At 41.0% G+C, this 12968-nt stretch overlaps 1 protein-coding gene across 1 annotated transcript in view; it reads right to left on the bottom strand.

Moving 5' to 3' along the window:
- Positions 1-11419, bottom strand: part of MRPL3 (mitochondrial ribosomal protein L3) — a 31200-nt gene extending 19781 nt beyond the window's left edge. Inside the window, exons 1-6 of the mRNA XM_050915717.1 lie at positions 11322-11419; positions 9168-9346; positions 7450-7541; positions 6516-6614; positions 2510-2609; positions 518-578 (exon numbers count right to left, since the gene is read on the bottom strand). Coding sequence (XP_050771674.1) covers positions 518-578; positions 2510-2609; positions 6516-6614; positions 7450-7541; positions 9168-9346; positions 11322-11419 — 629 coding nt within the window. The remainder of the gene's footprint in view (positions 1-517; positions 579-2509; positions 2610-6515; positions 6615-7449; positions 7542-9167; positions 9347-11321) is intronic.
- Positions 11420-12968: the final 1549 nt, after the last annotated feature.

The raw sequence follows: 12968 nt of genomic DNA, 5'->3' as shown, positions 1-12968 counted from the left end.
TTGACAGCTCTGCTGTGCTAAATGTATTCACTATCTTTTTGCTTTTCTTTCAGTCCATATGCTACATCTCTCTCCACATCTCTTCACCAAATCAAAATTAAGCAGTTTTTCTAGGAACTGATGCCTTTCAGCATTTATTCCCCACTTCTACATACCACAGATGTTGCATTATAGACCTCTTCGCCCGTGCTAAGCTTGAGCACCTCTTTCTCAAGCTGTTTGTCAAGCTAATGCTAATCATGTATGTGCAACAGACAACACATGCAGAACCACAGACCTAATAGTATTATTTGTTTACCTACCGTGTTCAAAATCAAAAGCAAGCCTCAGCAAAGAAAGTTAATTTGATATTTTTGACCCAATGGCTGAAGGGACTTCTATTTCCTGCCACTACCCTTGCAATTCTATTTCAGCTTTTGTGAGCCATGAGTTCAAGCCAAAGTAAAGGGGGAAAAAAACAAATTCAACCAGTCTACTTGAAAGATGAACCGTACACGTTAAAGCATTAGAAACCTACGTTTTTGCAGTAACATCCACGAACTGCCCTGGGCGGAAGTGAGCAGCATACAAAGGAGTACCTTCAAAAGAAGAGGAGAGATCATGTTCAACTAAGTGCTGAAATCCTCAAACCACTATCCAGTCATTACCATCCAGGGTAGATTACAGTCACAGGAAAGGAAACAAAATTTTGTTTTTATTCACATATTATTTGTTCTTTTTTACAGGCCTCACTGACTAAAATAGATGCTTTGTAGTTACTACTTAAGCACATTTCTCAGTTCCTAGCCCAATTTCAGATGAGTAGGAAGGAAGGGTCGGGGCTTTACTCAGATGTGTTGCACTTCAGACACCAAAAGAGATAAAGCCCAAAATGCTTAATTAATTAAGACTCACAATAAACAAACTTGGCAAGAAAACAGAACATGCTCCACTTATCATTACTAGCACTTCACAAGGTGGAGGTTTCTTTTTAAAAAAAAAAAAAAAAAAAGAAAACCAAAACACTTCTTATAAAAAATGGGGTTAAGAATAAAAAAAGAAAGTTTTGCAATGCTTCCGCTTTGTTAAGACACAGTGTTTCCAAACTAGAGACTGTGGCAGAAGTACAGCTTCATCCACTTGGGAATTACCTATGCACTAGCCTTTAGTAGTAGTACTACTGTCAGTCAGTGACATCACTCACCTGACTGCAATTACACTCATTCCCCTAAGTGCTTGTAGTATCAAAGTTTTAATTTTAATTAAAGATTTCTTTTGTCTTCAGCAATTTTTTTTCATCCAAGTGCAATGTTCTTTTATTAGCAGCTTAAAAAAAACCCAACAGAATTGATAACTTAGTTCATTATAAATGAACTTTAATCTGAAGATCCACGCAGCTGCATCTTTAACAGAGTTTCCAGCCTGTTTTAAGTCAACTAAAAAAAAAGAAATTTGAATTGCTCCATGTCCACACCCATTTTCATGCTGTTTTCAAATCTGTATGAACACAAATTGAAATGACGTAAACCTCTCCTAAGTCTCAAGCATAAAAATCCTCATATTATTTCATGTTGTATTTATATGATCCATACACACCTGGGATAAGATGCCTGTCAACTGACAAAATCATGTACATGAAGGATGTTATGTACATAATACACACACTGCAAAATCAGTTTATTGAAAACTTGCAATTCTGCTTTATCTCAAGCTTTTGCTTCCATTTATCAGACCAGACTTCTTCTTCATGTCAGATTTGATTTTTATCAGTTACCGCACTGTCTTAAAAAGGTCTTGCAAAAACCTTCTCTAATGGCAAATAAATACTTAATACATTAGAATTTCCTACCCTACATAATTCTTGGGAAAATACCCATAACTGTCAAAAAGCACAAAATGAAAGCAACCTAAATACACTAGCTCATAAAACCTTAAAAACATAAAACTTTTCATTAAATCTCCAAACTTCTAATACTGATTTTTAGTGACAACGTTTGTTATAACATGTTTTAATGTGTTTTACTTTCCAAGCTGCCAGAAAAAACTCCATATATGACAGCCATCAGTCCTACTTCTGAATGCAGCAAGAAGAAACAAACCTCAAACTGCTATTTTAGGCTCCTGAGAAACATTACCACAAAATTCTCAGTGCCTCTCTCATAAGGATAATCAGAGAACTTCCTGTAAATGCATTCATATTTATTCCCAACAAGTGAGTCAAGGTTACAGACATTTATTTCTGAACTCAATGTTCCTATTAGCTAGTTTGGATCAGACTTATTTTCTAATCAACAGAAACATAGTATCTGGGAAAAAGGAAAAATCCTACTTATTATCACCTAGAAAGTAAAGCCCATTTTCTAGTTTTCCCTAAGAAAAAAGTTTGTTTGTGCTCAATGACAAAGAAATAAGAATTCAGCAATTTCTATACAAAACAAAAATGAAATACACGTCATAACTTGCTTTAGGTCTACAAGTGGCAGATGTTAAAGGATTACGCATATAATATTCAGTAGCTCAAAAAGATTACCTGGTTTAATTATGGCATCATCCGTTACATTAAATGTTGTAACTTTCTGCTTCCGTGGTACTCCAGCTTCTTTAAAAATTTCCATTGCAGACTCTGATTTCTGTAACAAAAAGCAGCCATAAAAAAGAAGTGATCTTAAAATACCCAAGGATCAACCTAGCACAGAAAGTGATTACAGACTATCAACACCACTCAGAGAAACAGACATATGATACTACATTTTTATCTTGAGACTAGCATTTTAACTCTATATAAAATTAATTTAAAACTCCTGTGTCTGCATTTTATTTTCTGTCAACTAGTTACCCTACAGCTACATCATATAAACAAGATATATGAAGATTTCTAAGATCAGAAAAGGGAAACCAATCATTTAGAATGTACATAAAATATATTACTGCTTTTTCATGACTTTCAAAGAGTTTTGTAGTAATTTAGAAGCATTTTTTCTTTTTCAAAGCTTCTAATGACTTAGCTCCACACCACCATAAATATAATTTATTTGATTTAACTAACAAAACCATAGAAATAAAGCCTGGTGTTGCAGAAACTTCTAGAAATGCTTAACTTCCCACAGAAGAGAATCTAGAGTCTCTGGACAAAAAAGAAAAATTAAGAACAACAAGTTTATGATTCATGTATTTTTAAGACAGACCAAGTACACTCAGTGTCACACCATGGCTGACTTACTAAAGAAGGGCTCTTCTTTTTAGAGGAGTCTGACAAAGTCAAAAGTACTTAAAATTGTTCTCAGTTGTTTTAACAAGACAACTCACAGAACAGCTGACCCCTGAGATGATACCAAGCAATGGAAACAGCGATGCAGGAAAACTGTGGCCATAAGAAAAAAGCAATGCAATGCAGCTGATTTTTCTTCAAATGAATTCTCCTAGAAAGCAATTTAAGCATCTGACAATACTGTTACACTTGGACAGTCACATCTCTGAGGTTCACTTCTCAAAAGTTCTGTGTGGTTCTCTCTCTCTCTCAAAAATAATTTGGTGTATTTTAAGACAAAATAATGTGAATAACTTTAAAATTGTTACTTAGTTTATTTTGAAAATCTGCATGTTGCCCTTCCTTTTGTTTTTAAAAATCTGTTTAAAAGTGTTAGGAGAACAGAGGAAGTTTTGTGAAGAATGAGAGAGCAAGATGATAAGGATCTCTGACTTAGACACAAAACAGAAATTTTAACTTTATGAATCTGTCTTTATTTGAGGAGAAAGCATGGATACAACTTTGAGAGTTAAAAGATTTTTTTTGAGTGATTTGTTAACTTGAGTTCATCGTACAAAACACTTCAAATACCTCTAAAAAAAAAAATCATCAAAATAATACAAAATCTCTGCTAAGACCACAAAAATTTGAGGCATCAATGGAGGACAACTGTATTAAACTGTAGTACCATATGTAAGAATTAAAAATAAAGAAATCCCCTTTCTAGTAAATGCCTGCATATCAATCCTTTATTTCCACTGTTATGTAAAACTGCTGCCTTAGACAACAGCAAGGGGAGCTCTGTGCTCAGCACGGGTGCCTGGAAAGAGCTACCACAGCTGAAGAAAAGCATAGTGAAGTCAAAGGGTAAAAATCGCTTACATCTCAAGAGTCCTACTATAGCCTTGCACTGTTCTACTTTAACAACAACTTTTCTTCAAACAGTCAAGTCAGAGAGATGTATTTCTACAAACAAAACACTGCAGTCTTCCCAAAGCCTTCCTAAAAAGCAATACTGAAGAGAACAACATTGAGTGAATTCTCAGATGTTCTTATTTTTAAAAAGACCAACAATATCTTCAAGTATTATAGAAAAATGATCGATATGCCCTCACTTAAGGGAAGCATGTATTTTTGACAAAAAATTGTTAGAACACTGACAGAATTGGACTTTTGAGGATAATTTTGCATTAAAAAAATCATGAAAAATCTGTTCACTTGTAACAGACTGACATACATCAAGCTAAAAAGGAAAAAAAAAATATCTTGCTAAAAATGCAATACCTCTTGTCATTTTTAAAGCAATTTGACACTCAAAAGAAATACATGAAACTCTTTGTTGGTAAAATTACTGAGGGAATCATTAGATTGAATTCATTAAAAATCAGTAGGTGTGAGGAATCTGAGGAAGACAGATGTTCCTATGAGGAATTAACAGAAGATAAACTGCTTACGCTAATACAATACAGTATCATTCAGCTTTCTTTTAATTCTCACTTTCAGACACTTCAGAGAGAAAAGAAACACATAAAAAGACTGACAAACATAGGAGAGCAATGATTCAAACCTGCAGCTAAATCACAGAAAGACATAATTTGTTAGTAGCTTAACAAGTAAAATTGTTCAGAATCGGCATGCCAAATTCTTTCTTAGAAATTATCTAGTTTATACAATGATGATAACAACAACAACAATAATAATAACAACACAGAGCTCAGTCTCAGGCCAGGTCCTCAACCACAGGTTGGTCTAAGGATATTTATTTAATTTCTTTATTAAAATCAGTCTAAGTTCAACCAAGTTTATATAACATAAAAAGTTTAACATAACTCAAACTACTAAAAAATCCTTGAGTTGACTCTTTAGGTAGTTTGGCTTTGAAGAAATCTTCTTAGTTCACAAGAGCTGTTTAAATAGAAATTTTCTATATACCTCCTTGCTTCCTGCACATTTTTACTCTGACAACATACTGAATCACTGATAACATCATCTTTATGAAAAGATCAACTGTAAGGAGTTTAATATACCTAATACAACTTGAAAATTATTATTCACATGATTCTTGCATGTCTTAAACCAAGGTAACAGGAAAGAAAAAACACAGCTGTAATTTCTCCAGGAAAAATGTCACACCTGGAAAGTGGAAATGGACTAACGTGACAGGACAGACACCTGAAAAGTACAAGCAATGGTAGTGAAACATAGCGTAAACCCACTGAATAAAAGAAAGATACCTTAAAATATAAGCCTGTTCAAAATCAATAGAATATACTGTAAAAGCCAACAGATTTATCAAATGAAAAAAGCTCCTTCTTCCCTCACCTCCACTAAAGCAAAAACAAGTACACAGATTAATTTTGAGGCTCTGGGACAACCTTCTGTTTGAAAAAGGGAAATATATGTCCTCAAAAAGCCACAATCACCAACTGAGATAATCTGCTTAGTAATCACGAGTCCTATTCTTTTTTACTTGCCTAAATCAAACAAATGAATGTCAGGATACTGCAAGAAGTGAAAAGCGATATTTTATAGAAATAATGGATCACAGAAACCACAATCCTTTGAAGGAAAGCTTTGTTCCCGCCTTGATCTATAATTCAATTTTCCTCCTCAGGAATGACAACTCTGCTAGACAACCTTAGCCACTGAAGGTGTCTGGCAATTCCACATCAGGCATTTGGGGTGTCTAAACAAGTGAGTGGTTTTGATATCGCTGTTGATGAGCTACAATCATGAAGCTATCTTCCTGAAAATTTAAGTCTTAAACCTATTCATCAGTAAAACTATATGCAAATTAAACAATCTCAACAGACCTGTGGAAAAATTACAACTAAAGCTAATAAAACAGAGTAAGCTAGAGAACAAAGTCTTCTAAATAACCAATGAAGCTGGGTAAGTTTACAACAGGCCATTAAAGCATGTATCTTGCAGTCCTCGTCTTGTATTGCATCTCCACAGACATGGTGAACACACGTTTCTACACTGCTAATGGCCCTTCAGACCCTTTCATCAGCATGGGACACTGCACATCAAAGCAACTTCCTAAACCCACAGCTTTCCTAGAGAATCAAGAGGCAAAACTTTCAAAAAGTTCTTCTTGCTGTTCTCTTAACCAAGAATCAACACTAGCATTAAGGAAACAAGCAAGGGTCAATGTGACAAAAGATCAGTTCCACAGCATGCGTGTCTGCCAATTAATCTTTTAGAGAAGTCTACCTATGCTACTTTTGTACTGTAATCACAACAGAAACAACTATTCTAACAAAAACACCCAAAGTGGTTCACTTACAGAAAAAGGAGATGCGTTTTTGCCTCCAACAAGTAGTTTAGATGTTTTTCCACCCGACTCTTCCTTTGAAATGTATCTTAAAACATGGCAATCTTGCACCTTAAGAAAAGAAAAAATAGTGTTTGAGGATAAGCAGACATGTATGCTTTGAGATCACAGTAAGAGATTATCAAAACAAGTGAAACAAAGTCAGTCTCTGTTTTCATTTGTATCTATATAACAGGAGATACAGCCTACAAGTAGGGGAGTGTGTTACTTTTTTACCATAGACATTCTTTTTCCAATCAATTATAGGCTTATCTTAGAAAAAAATATTAGTAGAATGCAAACTATATTTTCATAAATGCTCCAGAAATCGAACAAACTTTTATAGTCATCTTTTGCCTGCAAGATCTGCAAAATCCCTACTGTATGCAGCAGCAAAGCATACAATAAGAGCCCACATTTTAGAGTCCTGCTCCTCTGCCCTGTAAACCTGATGTCCTTCACAGCACTGGTTCATCATATGGCAGCAACAGGTCAGCGAACAGCTTCATCACAGTAGCAGCTGCCAGAGAATATGAAGAAGCAGCTTCAGGGCTACAAAGGCTAAGAAACCAAGGTGAAACTAATCCCAAAGTGCCTGCAGGTGGCAAAATAAAAAAATGTGAAGTGGGTTAGTTAATCCCAGCTTTATGTTGCCTCCCATCTTCCCTTACCTAGGTAATGCTACGCACAGTTCTGCAGCACTTGAATAGCTGAGGCAGAAGCAGACCACTCCTAGAAAGTTCGCGATATAAACAGAATAGGCACGGTGTACTACACAGGGTTGAAAGAAATCTTTCTTTAGGGATTTCCTACTCTGTACAAGCGATAAGTTTCACTTTTACCTGAAACTTCTGGTTAATGATCTGAATACAGTATAGGAGATGAAATTCATTATGATTAATTTCACCTTAAGTAGTGTGACAGCATGTTTTGTTCCTGACTTGGTCCATATTGGCATCATTCCCAGTTTTACTGCAACAACACCAACTCTGACGGAATCTGTAGATCAAAACAGAACATGGATGCAACTCCACACTTAATATTTGAAAGAGCCCATCTCATAACCTGCAAAGTCCCATTAACTCTGATCTTTCCTAAGGAGTCGAAGGAGAGAAAACATCGCTGACTCCCTGCGGCTAGGCTGGGAATAACCTCTTCATTGTTTTTAATCCCACTAGTAGTAAAGTTCTACTTGTTCCAGTTGTGTTTGATAGAACATGCAAACTAGTTCCCCATTAAGATTAGAACAACCAATGCTTCAGACTAATTTTTTTTTTAGAAAATACAACACTGCTGGTTTTGGCTGGGGTAGAGTTCATTTTCTTCATAGTAGCTAGTATGGGGCTATGTTTTGGATTTGTGCTGAAAACAGTGTTGATAACACAGGGATGTTTTCGTTATTGCTGAGCAGTGCTTACACAGAGTCAAGGCCTTTTCTGCTCCTCACACCACCCCACCAGCGAGGAGGCTGGGGGTGCACAAGAAGTTGGGAGGGACACAGACTGGACGGCTGACCCCAGCTGACCAAAGGGATATTCCATACCATATGACATCATGCTCAGCAATAAAAAGCTGGGGGAAGAAGGAGGAAGGGGGGACGTTCGGAGTGACGGCATTTGTCTTCCCAAGTAACCGTTACACGTGATGGAGCCCTGCTTTCCTGGAGATGGCTGAACTACCTGCCTGCCCATGGGAAGTAGTGAATGAATTCCTTCTTTTGCTTTGCTTGTGTGCACGGTTTTTGCTTTACCTAGTAAACTGTCTTTATCTCAACCCATGATTTCTCTCACTTTTACTCTTCCAATTCTCTCCCCTATCCCACCAGGGGGGAGTGAGCGAGCGGATGTGTGGTGCTTAGTTGCCGGCTGGGGTTAAACCATGACAAATACTCATGTAGAATATTAGAGCCAAACTAACTAAAAAGTTTACTGTAGAAGGTTCCTCCCACCCCAATCTTTGCATATTTTTGTCACTGTAACTGTACAGCAAAGGCAACCAGTCAAGTCTGGCTTCCGATAGTCCGTGGCACGAAAAACAGAACACTTAAGATGAAGAATAAGTATTTTAAAGTTTGAAAAATGCTCTTTGTTCCTGTTTCCATTGTCACACCTGAGGATCTTCTCATGGATTTGCAGACCGTCAGGTTGTTGTTCGCTGTCAAATGATGTGACCCTTTTGAAGGCTCAAAAACTTTATATTGTGTTCTAGTCCATAAGACTTTGGAATCACTGAATAGCAGTGGGATGTATTATATACTACACTTTTTCTTCAGAGTCCAGCAATATTTACAAGAACATTTTCAAGTTCATATACTTTATATTCTAGAGAGTCTTTTTTGATGAATTCTTATTACCTTGTCATTGTGCAGCAGTGGGACGGGCCAAGGGCTGATTTGGACTAAAAATGAAGTTCTTACAAGGTTCTTAACACCCTGTAATATTTTAAATGCTTTTTAGAGAACTGATGTATTACATTTATTTATTTACTAGGAGATGTATTGGATGATTGAGGCAAAAGCAAAAAGGAGAATACTTTACAAGACACAATCCTGATGTTACTGAATACAACAACACAACAACAATAATTTCAGCATGAGTTGGTATTTCAGAAGAGACACTTTCTCACCTGGTTTCCATTCATTCAGTGGCCATGGCTCATCTTTCAGAGGGCACAGCTTGCTGGCTGTCTGAGCTTTGTATTCCTCCGCAGTTATCTTCTTGAGGAATTGGACATTCTCTTCAGAAAGATGCTCATGCCACCACGTTGTACTGTTAACGTGCCTGACTACAAAGCCCAGCTGCCCCCTTTCCAGTGGTGGGAAAAAGTTTTAAGTGTCTTATCAGTTCAAATAATGTCTCATAACACATATGTTCATAATATAATACATACTACATATCATTACATAATATAGTATACAATCATAAAGACCAAAATTATACTAGCAAGCTGTTCAACCACCATCACTCAAACTGGCCAAACCCTTGACCAACAACACCTAATTATTTGTCATGCTCTCATCTAACTTTTAAAGTATTCTAAAATACACCAAAGGGGAGCAAGCAACAACAAATCAAACAACCACTCCTTCTACGATAAAAAAAGCTAGATCCATGAATGAAGAGAGAGCAGCGGGTGTTGTTTACTTTAACTTTAGCAAGGCTTTCAACACAGTCTCCTGTGGCATCCTTCTATCCAAGCTGGGATGTTATGGCATGGATGGGAGGGCTATCAGATGGGCAAAAACCTGGCTGGATCATCAGGCTGCAAGAGTCATGGTTAATGTTTGCACTCTACCAGAAGGCAGTTACAAGCAGAGTTCCTCAAGAGCCTATTCAGGGCCTTGTGCTGTTTAATAACCTTATCAGTGACCTGTAAGAGGGATGAGTGCACCCTTCTTAAGTTTGTGAATAAAACTGAACTGAAGGAGCAGTTGATAGTGCTCAAGAGCGTCCCTCTGCCAGTCAGAGGGACAAGCCAACAAGGAACCCGATGAAATTCATAAAGGAGAAATGCAAAGTCCCACACCTGGGATGGAATAACCTCTCGCAAGGGTACAGGCTGTGACTTCAGCAGAGCTGCTCCCCAGCCAGGCAAAGGACCTGGGAGTCCTGGGGGCAAAAAGGTAAAAAAGGAGCCAGCAGGCTCCTGGCAGCAGTGAAGGCTAACAGCAGCCTGAGCTGTATCAACAGAAGCACGGTCAGGACATCAAGGGAAGCAGTTATCATCCTTTCTTCAGCACTCCAAGTAGACCATATCTGCAATACTAAAGCCAGTTTCGGGTCCCCAGTACAACAGGGCTGTTTATAAATGAGCAAGTCCAGCAGTGGTACACAAAAATACAGGGGCTGGAGCACTTGCCCTATGAGGAGGATAGAGCTAACTGGGCTTGTTTAGTCTGGAGGAGAGGAGGCTTAGGGGGGACCTGACAGCAGCTTTCCAATACCTGTGAGAGGTTATTGACAAGACAGAGCCAGGCCATGTTTAGCAAGGTGCATGCCAGGAGAATGAGAATTGGTATAAACAAAAAAGAGGGTTCCGATTTGACATAAGGAAAAAATTTTCAGCCTGAGGACAGTCAAACACTGGAACAGGGGCCCAGAGAGACTGTGCAGCCTCTGTCCTTGGAGGCTCTCAAGGCCCAACCAGACAAAGCCCTGAACAACCTGGTCTGACCTCAGAGCTGGCCACACTGTGAGCAGGAGCTTAGACTATAAAGCTCCTCAGCTCCCTTCCAGCCCCAACAACTCTCTGATGTTACATTCACTGCTAAACAGCCCACTGTACTGCCATAGTTTTTGTGAGGGCTGAATGCTCTCAATCCTCTGCAAATACAATAAAATAGAGTATTTAACAACACAGTTAGTGAATGCACGTGGCTAGTTGTAACAGCAGGCCAAGGTGACTCAAAACACAGTAGGTCAAGTCGCTCACTATGAAGCAAAGGTGCTTTGGTTGCAAATATGCATGTTCTGCCACAACTCCCACGCAGGTCGGGGCTATTACTAAGGCTGAGTGCCCAGCAGTAAACCGGGGCCCTACCGCCTCTGCACGTGCAAACTTTCCGGGCGCTGCCAACAGGCTGCACCCAGAGACTTCTCCCAACGGTGGAGACGAGAGGCGCCGCCGAGGAGAAGGGGCCGCTGAGGCGTCCCTCATCTCGGGGCTGCGACAGGGGCCGAGCCCCCCTCTGCCCCCGCTCTTCCCGGCTCTCCCCGCCCGCCGCCCCGCGACGCGCCCCTCCCCGCAGCCGCCCCTTCCCCTCCCAGCCCTTGCCGCTACCTGTCGCCGGAGGCCCCCGCCGCCGCCCACAGCGGCCTCCCCGGCGCTGCCGCCCGCAGCCGGCCCCCCAGCCGGCCTAGCAGCGCCCAGCCCGCCATGCCGCGACCGTTGGCGGAGCCGCCGCCGCCCTTCCGGCGTCGCCTGGTCCGACGCCGAAAACCTTCCGTGCTGCCTCAGAAAGAAGGTTCCGGCCCGCGCTGCCGGCGGGGGAGGCGGTTAACTCAAAAGTTAACATAAAAACTCCCGAACCAACCCGAAAACGTGGTCGTGCGTCAGCCTCCCCACACACCGCTGGCCCCAGCGGCTTCCCAAACCGGCCCAGGGGGACAGGTTACTCCCCCCAGCCCCCCAGGCGAAGGCAGCTGCCCCGCGGCACTGCCTGGGGTTTAACCTAGGCCCGGGCTGGCGGCCGGTTGGCCTTCACCGTGCCTGGGGGCGAGTGCTGCCCGAAGGCCCCGCGGGCCAGGGCTGCAGCACCCGTGGCCGATGGGGCTTCTCTAACACGGGGGAGGGGGGGAGAAGACCTCACCCAAGGGGGTGATGGGAGAGGATGTGCAGAAATAGCCATGGGCACCCTTTCGCCCCAACCTGGCCAGCACTGCCATCGGTCCCGTGCTTCCATTCCATCCAGAGCCGGTGAAATCCGACAAGTAAGTGTCAATAAGGGAAAGTGTCAGCGGCGGGTGAAGTTTATCGCTGGCAAGCACCACTTAGGCACACAGGGTTGCAGGACCCTTGCACGGATTCAAAACCTTCCTCCACCATGCAGGTGTCGAGCGGATGCCTGGGGGAGTTTGGGCAGAAAGCGTCTCTCTTTTATCAAACCGCTGCGGGGTGCGGGGCTTAACTGCTTCAGGTGCTCCTTGCGAGTGGGTAGGCCACGTAAGTGTGGGAGGGCAACATTTATGGGAAGTATATTTAATATTGGAGCCAGTGAAGTTACTGGTAAAGTTAAAGCGAGTGGGCCAGGCAGAGGATTTCTGGGCAGCGTGGCACAGGGCTGGTACCTCTGACTCTTTGGCTTCAGTGAGATCTGGCTTTTGTCAGTATTCAGAATTAATTCACCCTTTTTTCTGAGCAGGGCACCAGCACAGCTGAGAGTGCACTAGGTAGGATAAGTGAATGGGTATGTACCTAAGATTCCCTTTTGGTTTCAACAGTAATATCTTTTTTAAAGATAACGTGACTGTTCAGTGTGGTCAGCTGAAGTCTGTCATTGCTTCTCCTCTTTACCCTGCCGCTCCATTTTCTTCCCCACTGTGGTATGTGGGTGTGGGTGTTGCACTCGAGGCTTGTGGCCAGCTAACCAGATCCGAGAGAGGCTGTAGGCACCTCAGAGTGGGTATCTGAGCTGAATTTTCATGTTCACACCCAAAACTGTGATCCAGAAAAGTACCAGCAGCTTTCACACACACTCCTTGTCCTTGTGTTTACTTCTTGTCCTTTTAAGAAGTAAACACATAGTGTGTTCAGAAATGCATCTCTCAAGTTCACAGTCCAACTGATATTCCCTCTCTGAAGCTGGTTAGTCATCTCCGCTATCACAGTGACCACTGCATCTTTTTGTTCTCTCCCTGGCATCAAGAACAGCAACACCACAGAGGTGTTGCTAAGTTTCATGTAGACGTGTTTTCTAGTGGGGTCCAT

This window comes from Gymnogyps californianus, chromosome 2, assembly GCF_018139145.2.
Source record: "Gymnogyps californianus isolate 813 chromosome 2, ASM1813914v2, whole genome shotgun sequence".
NCBI lineage: Eukaryota > Metazoa > Chordata > Aves > Accipitriformes > Cathartidae > Gymnogyps > Gymnogyps californianus.
Note: the sequence above shows the minus strand (reverse complement) of the source record. Positions and strands in the feature narration are given on the sequence as shown.